The sequence below is a fragment of the Panicum virgatum genome, chromosome 4N (assembly GCF_016808335.1).
Source record: "Panicum virgatum strain AP13 chromosome 4N, P.virgatum_v5, whole genome shotgun sequence".
Classification (NCBI taxonomy): Eukaryota; Viridiplantae; Streptophyta; class Magnoliopsida; order Poales; family Poaceae; genus Panicum; species Panicum virgatum.
In genome coordinates this window covers 28,586,516-28,596,411 of record NC_053148.1, presented here as the reverse complement: position 1 = coordinate 28,596,411, position 9,896 = coordinate 28,586,516, and the positions used below count along the sequence as shown (strand labels likewise).

The 9,896-nt window shown below is 40.7% G+C and overlaps 1 protein-coding gene across 1 annotated transcript; it reads right to left on the bottom strand.

Moving 5' to 3' along the window:
- Positions 1-6,650: 6,650 nt before the first annotated feature.
- On the bottom strand, positions 6,651-7,489 carry LOC120669272 (protein FAR-RED IMPAIRED RESPONSE 1-like). The gene is made up of 4 exons (XM_039949049.1): positions 7,337-7,489; positions 6,956-7,235; positions 6,788-6,866; positions 6,651-6,660 (listed from the first exon to the last, which is right to left on the bottom strand). Exons 1-4 carry the CDS (start codon positions 7,487-7,489, stop codon positions 6,651-6,653), a joined length of 522 nt encoding a protein of 173 aa, XP_039804983.1.
- Between the last annotated feature and the right edge of the window lie 2,407 nt (positions 7,490-9,896).

Below are 9,896 nucleotides of genomic sequence, written 5' to 3'. Positions count from 1 at the left end.
TATACTACTGAAATCACAGAAGTGTCGTCCAAAAAAAATACTAATGAACATTTAAAATTACTGAGATTCATGTGGATTACATGATTACCGGATCAATGAATTATTTTGATACAGGATTACTGAAATACTGAAATTCGGTAGAATTACTGAACTACTTAAACAGAAAAAATAATACTAAAAGGGCAAGAAAAGGAGCGGTCATACCAATAAAAGTGCGACACAGCCCTGAACTGAAGGTGAATTGGATGATGACGATTTCTTCCATTTGGGTACCTTGTTTGCCAGATCATCGACAACAGCCGAGCAAAGATCAAACTTGCAAACATCATTTATATTCTTGCAGTAAAAATAGGTGTCACCAGTTACCGACAAGCTAGTTGTCGGGAACAACAATCCATCAAACAATGCCATGAAGAAGCAGGTGATGCTCCAATCCTCACCATCTCCATGTTTTGCAAAATATTCTATAACCCACCTAGGGACCTCGTTTGGCTTCAGATCACTGTAACCCCTGGTGTTAGGTTTCTGTAATTGCCTATCATCGTGCAATTCCTCCATTCCTTTTTCATCGCATATACGCCTAAGCTCAATCTGGTGATTCTTCTATCACAATCGTGCAGAGCTTTCAAAGCATCATTTTGCTGCTTGACATTGCCAATCTGAGAGATGAAGTCAGCGAAATGGGGCAAGAGACGCATCATTTTTTTTCTCCCAGTCCCGAGGAGGTTGTGGCCCCTCCACCAAAGCGCAGTCGTGCAAAGACAAAGGAAGCTGCTGCCCCCATCGCACCCAGCGCCCCTAGAGTAAGCAAGCGCATACAATTAGTTGCGCCATCCACGCGCACTGCGCACCCAACTGGAAATGTGCCTGGGGGCACGTGTGATGTCACAGCTAGCTCGATGCGTCTCTTGCCCCATTTCGCTGACTTCATCTCTCAGATTGGCAATGTCAAGCAGCAAAATGATGCCTTGAAAGCTCTGCACGATTGTGATAGAAGAATTTATGCGGGGATGGAGAAATTTGAGCAGGGCAGCAGACTTGTAGCCGAAGGGAAACTTGAAATCAACGAAGCACACAAGCATGCTGTTGATGAAATCAAGAGGATCTTTGGAGGCGTTGGAGCGGTCAGTTTCCTAACTATTTAACTTTTTGTCAGCAGTCCCCCCTGCCTTTTTTTATTCAGAATTTTTTCTGAAAGTTGTTTCTAGTAACTATAGGGTTACATTTTTTTTCTTATTATTAGGGAATATTTGGTCGCGGCGCTGATGTAATGCAAAAGGGTGCTGCGTCTAGTTCTACGGCACAACCAGCAGCAGCAGCAGCACCACCCCCTCCCCCTCAGGTGTGCACTCACACATAAGTTTTTCTTTTTTTTAGTATTTTTTTGAGTGGTCTGATTCGTTAGTAATTTGAGACAGTTCAGTAACTGTAATTCTTTCAGTAAGTCTATCTCTTCAGTAATTATTCTTTTTCAGTAATTCCAATCTTTTTCATTAGTAATTTGATTGTTGACTTTTTTTCAGCAGCCCCCCTTTTTTTGTTCAGAATTTTTTATGAAAGTTGTTTCTAGTAACTATAGGCTTATATTTTTTTCCATATGATTAGGGAATGTTTGGTCACGAAGCTGATGTAATGCAAAAGGGTGATGTGCCTAGTTCTATGGTGCAACCAGCTGCACCACCACCCCCACCTCCGGTGTGTACTCACACACAAGCTTTTCTTTTAATTATTTTTTTTCCGAGTGGTCTGATTCGTCAGTAATTTCGAGACAGTTCAGTAATTTGTATATTTTTTTCATGCTACATTTTTAACTTTTTTTCTTTCTGCATGGGTGGGGGGTAGGGGGACATGAGGATGCCCGTGGATGATAGCGGAAGTGGTCAGGTTGACGTGGAAAAGGAACATGGATCAAGCTCTGGGACACCGCCACCACCGCTGCCTACTGTAGGGACTTCACTTTGATGTTTAGGACCTTTGTAATTCAGTCATAGTTCCGGATCAGCATTACTTACCTTTCAAATATGTTAAGTATTTTTTTATATTTCCAAGACATCTCTAGTATTTTAGTAAATTATAATACCCCAAGCATTCAGCATTTTTTTCACTGTTTTGACCGATCCAGTAATCCAGCCAATTATTATTGTTTTATAATTCCTCCCATCTAATAATTTTTTATCAGATTGATAAATTGGTGCCGGCCTTTGATGCAACGCCCTCATTTGAGCAGCAAAACACTCAATCCACATATGGTTCTGCTGGTGTAGTTGAGCACTTGTTTGATCGGGAGACATGGAATGACAAGGCAAGTTTGCTCCGTGAAATCAGCGAAACCCCGCTTCCAACAAATGATGAAGGCAGAACAATGAAACTTGCCTTTGATGCAACGCCCTCATTTGAGCAGCAAAACACTCAATCCACACATGGTTCTGCTGGTGTAGTTGAGCACTTGTTTGATCGGGAGACATGGAATGACAAGGCAAGTTTGCTCCGTGAAATCAGCGAAACCCCGCTTCCAACAAATGATGAAGGCAGAACGATGAAACTTGGTGCGTGCAAGGGACATGGATCCAGCTCTAGGACATCAGTTCCTCCACCACCACCACCACCACACCCTGCTGTATGGACTTTTTTCACTCCATGTTTAGCAAGGTTCTAAAAAAACGTAGATTGAACATGATTAAACGTGTGTTGTGATTAAATGACACTGTGATTAAACGCAACACTTGGCAACCATTCAGCGTTTAATTAAGATTAAACGACATTTAAAAATGTTTTTTTAGAACACTGATGTTTAGCAGTTTTTTTTTAATTCATACCGTGTCCAGTATTCTATTCTTGATTCTTTGCAAGTAATGTCCAGTATTTTAGTAAATTATGTTCATTATTTTATCCAGTAATTCAGTAATGCAGTACTTCAGTGTCCCTTTTTTTGCATTTATCTTTTTTTTTGCTTTATATGTGATTCAGTATTTTATTTGAACCAGTAAACCAGTACTTCAGTATCCCTTTTTTTGCATTTGTCATTTTTTTGCTTTATATGTGATCCAGTTTTTTATTTTATCCAGTAATGCAGTATTTTTTTATCACTGTTTTTATACTAGTGTATTTATATTGTTTTCATTTTTCAAACCACCATTTATTACTTTGTAATTTTCCTTTTTTTACATGAAATTTTTTTGTTTCCAGATTGGTGAGCCGGTCCATGAGGAACGTGATGCACCCAGTCTGACAGCACCTTCACCTCACCCACCGATGTTTGACAAGTCGCCACATTCGCTCGATAAATCATATCCGGCCTTTGATGCAACGCCCTCATTTGACCATCGAAATACTAAATCCACAAATGGTTCTTGTGGCGTCGTTGAGCATTTGTTTGATCGGGAGTCTTGGAATGATATGTCAAGTATCCTCCACGAAATCAATGAAACTCAGAGATCAACAAATGATCAAAGTGGAATTTGTGAATCACTGACAAGGCCACGACATAAGATAATCGAGGTCATTTTCTGACACCCCCCCTCCCCCAGCTTTATTTTTTTTCACACATAGGAGAGTGCTTTGATGAGGTCTTTTTTTTCCCTTCTCTTTTTGTAGGATGACATGTCAAAAGAAACAATCTATGATTCAACCCCAATGCACACCTATAAGAGGCGGTATCCGAAAAAAAAGATGGACATACCAGAGGAGTATCGGCCCCCTGCCGAGTTAGGATGTGAATTGGTCACATTCCAACTGACTAACAAGGATACAACTAGAAGCAGCAAGTTCGTGTTCCCTTTCAAAGCACCAATTTTATATCGCCAGCCACCTAATGTCGAAAAAGCAATGAAACTTCGGGACATAATCTTGGCATCACCTCCGAGCAAAGAGTTGCGCACGTAAGACTCTCCACTAATAATCCTGGGATATTTCCTTTTTTTCTTGCCTTTTTTCTTTTTTGACATTTTTTATTGTTTTGTATATGATGCAGGCGCAGGTTTCTGAAAGCAAAAGAAGAGTACCACGTCCACATAATTGATACGTATCTCGAGGATAGATCAAACGTTTGCGATTCTTTCGCGGACAATATGCCATGTAAATACTCATTCATCCAGTTCTTCGGGATGTGCTTGATGCTAGACGAGAAAGAACTAAACCCCAATTCTGCTGGATATAGGATCATCCTACCACCCTCACTTACGGTATGTCTGCAGTAATAAAGTACTAGTCTCAAATTTCAGCAAAGCCCCATCCCCCCTAGCAATTTGTAATTTATCCCAGCAACCTAATGCACATGTATTTTTTTAGTAACCCAGTAATTCTGTTATCAAGTATACTTGATAATTCAGTAACCCAGTAATTCAGTATCTTGACTGGCTCCTTATACTATCACGCTCATTTCAGTAATTCAGCAACATGCCATTTCAGTAATTCAGCAACATGCTGTTATATCAATTTTTAACAACTTTTACTGACTGAACAAAAAAATAGGATATGGTACTGTATGAACAGTATTGCACAGGGTCCCGTACTCACCTGAAGTCGCACTTTCATATTTGGAGGGTTCTTTCGACCCGGAAGAAATACTGCATGCTAAACTTGTAAGCAATGCATTTTTTCAGTTACGTTTGTTTTCAGTAATTCAGTAACCGATACGTTTGTTTTCATTTTTTAACAATTCATTTTGACACTTTTTTCTACTATTTCCCCCCAGGTTTTCCTACCTGTTCTACAAAAAATGCACTGGTCAGTATACTGTGTGAACTTGGTACACGGACAAATTGATATTCTGGACCCATCCCCGTTGACTGACCAACAACAAAAGGAGATCCATGGAGGCATAGCTCATCGGATACGCAAGAGGCTTAATGATATTTTTCAGAGCTTTACCGGTGGTAGGTTCATAGATTTCAGCCATTGGGGTTTGCCATACGTTCCGGTCCCGAAGGTTGTGGTTAGCAATGATTGTGGATTCTTTACCATGCTTTTCCTAGAACATTATGATGGTGAGAATCGGAAGTTGAATATCAACATAGATCCGGTGAGATAGTCATTCTTTCACACAGTTTTTTTCTCCATGCCATCCCCCTTTTTTTTTGCTGTTTTCGCTCAACTGATTTTATACGTGTTGTTCAAATGCAGCTACTTGGAGCACAATATAGGGCCCAACTCCTCTACTATATTGTGTTCCACAAGCGCAACGACATAACCCCTCTACCTGATGTGATTGAAGAACTAGCGCCATGGCATTCGCATCATATTGAGATGCCACAGTAGGACTTGTTGCCTCATTCACATGACACCCAAGTTCACAAGGGAGACAGTTCCAAGTGAAGAGAATGGATGCTTTGAGTTTTCTGTAGACTTTTTCATTTTTTTAGAGTTTGCATGAGATAACCAGACTAACTATGTGTATATGCTCCCCCACAGCTAACCAGTTATTTTTAGTACTGTCCACCTTGTACATACGGAGGTTCAGTAATCAGTAGTTTCAGCTTGTTTTTCCTTTTTTTACTGAAGTCTGGATTCAGTAATCAGTACTCCAGTAATCTCATGATTTCATTAACCACGAGATTCAACTTTTTTTTCGTGTACATATCTGGATTCAGGAATCAGGTGATTCAGTAACCAGTTATTTTTCCAGTACCGTGCATTTTTGTACATGCGGATGTTCAGTTCAGTATTTTTTTCTTTTTAGACGTGGCAGGATTCAGTAATCAGTAGTTTTTAGTTGTAATGCGGAGCAAATGCATAGCTTTTTTTCGCGTACATATCTGGATTCAGTAATCAGGAGATTCAGTATTTTTTTTCTTTTTTTTCCTTACATGTCTGCATTAAGGAGATCCGAAATTTCAAAACACAATTCAGAAATCCAGTTATAAACATTCACGCAATCCAGTAGAATAGGCTTTAACATCTAAGAACAAAGATATCTACTTTTGCTCTCATCATCTTTACCATCTTCTATTGTGCTATATACAAAAATAGGTCACCACTAACTACATGTATTGGATTCAGTAATTCGAAGAAGCAGTAATAAATACTTTTAGCAATCTAGTAATACATTTGTTTCATTTCTAAAAATCTACTCGGTCTCGTCATCTTCCATTTCAGAAGCAAGGTCATCTTGTGTGTCATCGCTCTCATAGGTACCTTTCCTCTTTCTTGTTCCACTCCCCACGGGCCTGCCCCTAGGCCTTTTGGGAGGTGGGGCTTCTCTCCCACACGTAGTAATATTGTGTCCGCTCTTGTTGCATCTCTTACAGCAACGCTTACGGTTTTTTCCTTGCGGTCTTTTGAAGTGTGGGGTCGGGAGATCAACACCCTCCACCCCCTTTGTACGGCTCCCTTTTGTGCTAGAGATTGGGGGGGGATGCTGATACAACATGATTCTGCCCAGCCGGCACCCCTGATGCAGCAGCTGGTGGATCCAAATCATGTGCCACCCCTAATGCAGCATTTGGTGGACCCAAATCATGAGGTATCTGGTCAACAACTTAAAGTGCCTGGCGAAGCAATTCTTTGCACTTGGCTACCCCCTGCCAGTAATCCAGTAATATATATATATATGAGATCATCAGCCCATTAATATAAGAGAGTGTCAACAGCATACTTAGTAATTCAGTAATACAGCACCAAACATCAAAAAAAATTTCTAACCTCACTGGACATTACAGACTTCTGTTGCAGTGCACACCAATCAGGTAATAGCTCCAGCATGCGGCTTGCTTTAGTGTCTCCACTCGGTCCAACATATACTTTATCGTGTCTATCAAAGGGGGTAGCTTCCCTGGTATTCCTTGTATACCTTTTGGGGATATACCGGGATGGGATATGCGCCACTTGCAGGTTTGTAAGCACACACAAAAGATGCGGGCAAAACAAACCTGCAAGTTCAGTAATTCAGTAAAGCGGATAAACATTTTTCTGCAACGAACGAGAAAACACAAGGAACATTTTTATGCAAGGAACATACCTGTGTGCTCAATTCTCATGCACTCGCAATTAAATTCTGATTCCTCAGGAATTTCCTCATTCACTACAGCTTTCACCCAAAATTCATGACATAACCAAGGGAAATCAGTTGGGGGCCTTGTGTTCTTCACCAGGTAGTAACCAGCCTTGTCCGGGTCTGGACGCACATGGAAAGCAGTGCTTGATTTGAGTCTACTCGCGAACACCTTGTACACAGCTCTGGTGTACACTCTGCTAAGCTGATTGTCGTAGCCATAAAATGCCGAGGCAATAACTGGGGCCTGCAACAGCAAAAATCATTTTGTTAACGCACAAATTACTGGAAGTTCACATTTTTTTTCTATCCCTTTTTTTCTAAATTTCTTTGGACTTAGGTTTTCACCTGCGAATTGAACTCCTCTTCTGCCTCTTTCTCCTTATTATGCGCCAAAAGTTCCAAGAATGACTTCGCAAACTCATGTATTGCCGTTGAATTGTCACAATAACCATGCTTGATGGTAGAATTGACACTCTCACTTCTTTGTGTCGAAGTCATCGTCCCGCAGAATATCTCTTTGAAATAAGCACCCACCCACATGTTCCTTTTGTCGTACAACTTCATCAGCACTTTGGACTCATGAACTTCATATTTGTCAAGCATTGCAGCCCAGGCTTGCTCAAATTCAATCGGTCTGAGTGGATGATTGATAACAGAAGTTAAGGTTTCAGACAGGCCGGGATGTTGGGTATTAAGCTGATTCAGCTCATTCCGAAACTTGTTCGTGACATGCCAGCGGCAATATCTGTGGTACGTCTTTTGAAATACCAAATTTATTGCCTTCTCAATTGAAGAATCTTGATTTGCGTCAAACAATCAACATTAGCATTTGTATCAATAATTCGGTAATTCAAATTTCATAGCAGTCATTCTACAAACAAATTCAGTAAACGATACACTTCAGTAATTCGGTAATTTAAATTTCATAGCAGTCATTCTACAAACAAATTTAGTAAATGATACACTTCAGTAATATTTTTCGAGTATCCCAGTAATCTTTTTTTATCCTCTGAAGTAATCAAAGCAAATCCATTTATGCAATATTGGTGGATTTCAAAATAAAGCAACAATCCATTCAGTAATCCTTATTTATTTTTTTAGTAATCTGAGCAAAACTCAAGCAAGCAATAAGCCAACAATCATGTTAAATTCAGTAATGATTACCTACGAGGCACAAGTCATAGCATACATACCTGTGAAGATAACAATAGGATCCTTGCCCCCCATACAAGCTCTAAATTGCTTGAACAACCACTCAAAGGTATCTGCTCTTTCGTCTCTCAACAATGCTTGACCAAAAACAACATTTTGCAACTTGTTGTTGAATCCAACAAACATTGCTAAAGGCATGCTTTATTGATTGGTGCGGTACGTCGTGTCAAATGTCACCACGCTAGAGTAGTCTGCATACACACGGCAAACCCCCCCCCCCAAAGTCAGTAATCCAGTACGTGTGTAGTTTTTTTTCCCAGCCCCCAAACTGAGTATCCCAGTAAAACTTGATCAGTAATTCAGTACCTGCATAGTCACCCTGTTGACTGGCGTGGCTCCAAAAGACATTCTTGACGACGTTCTTATCATCAAGTTGGAACTCATAAAAGAATTGTGGATTATTTGCCTTGCACTCTCTAAAGAAGGCCAGGAGCTTCGGTATATCATCCATCCATTCTTCCCGAACATGCGCAGCTCTCCTGCGAGGATTGGGTTGTGTACAACATCATCATTTATTTAGTGTCAAAATATTTTTCTACAGTATGTAACATGCCAAAGAAAAGGATAGCCATAGGAAAGTCACCTATTCTGAACGTCTCTCTCAGTCAAATGTAGATTCTCAACCCCACCCGCAACACTACGTAGGACACGCATAACGTTGGGGTGAGGGACTTGACTAGCATGCATTGTGTCAACCAGGTTCATCACAGACGGATCTTCAACCTTGTGCGCCCTCATACGCTTCGTCATGCTTGGTGTTGGATTCAGCTTGTGGTTATGTTCGAAAACAATGCGTGTAAAAAAGACACGCCCTCCACCTCACGCCTCTCTTGCGCACACCATTGCCTTGCAGCCATCATGTTTTGAAGTCTTTGACGTCTTACGGTCGCCATCCTGAACCTTTGTGTTATGCTTCCCTTCCAACGAGCAACAGAAATCCTTTCCAGTTGTCCCCCTTTTCCTGTTCTTCTTTATTGGAAAGCCAACACGCCCAGCATACTTTTTGTAGAACAAAAATGCATCTTCAAAAGACTCAAAGCTCATCTCAAAATTTGGAACAACTTCAGGATCCAAATGCTCGCCCTGCCATGAGAATATGTCAACAAATTACCAACAGGAACACATCCAGTAATTCAGTAATATGAGCATTCTTTTTCAAAGACACCAAATAAATGCAGCAGTGAATTTACACTTCTTCTTTTTTCAAAACACTCACATGTGTGTAAGTTTGGTTGACGTCAGGTGTAATCATCTCTGAAGACGCAGCACACGGCGGTGGCATCATAACAGCTGGATACCTCATATCATGTCTTAGCCAGGGAGGGCTACATCTCAATGGTTGGGCATTCATCACCACTGGTGTCCTCAACAAATTGTCATTTGCAGCACCCCCCAGGGACTGAATCCGGGGAAGGATGCGGAGCTGTTCCCGATGGAGGCACAGATACTTGAGATGCCATCACACGCCTACTAGCAAGGCTGATTGCTGGGCTCGAGCGATTCATTGAAATATCATCACTCTCCATACCCGTAGCACTGCTACAAAGTAAAAGAAAAAACAATGACACATCACTACATTTCATCACTACATTACTACTGAACACAATACTACTTCGGAACATCCTACAAATGCAAAACACAAGGATGTAATATTAGGCACTGAATACTGAACATCCTACAAATTTGAATACTG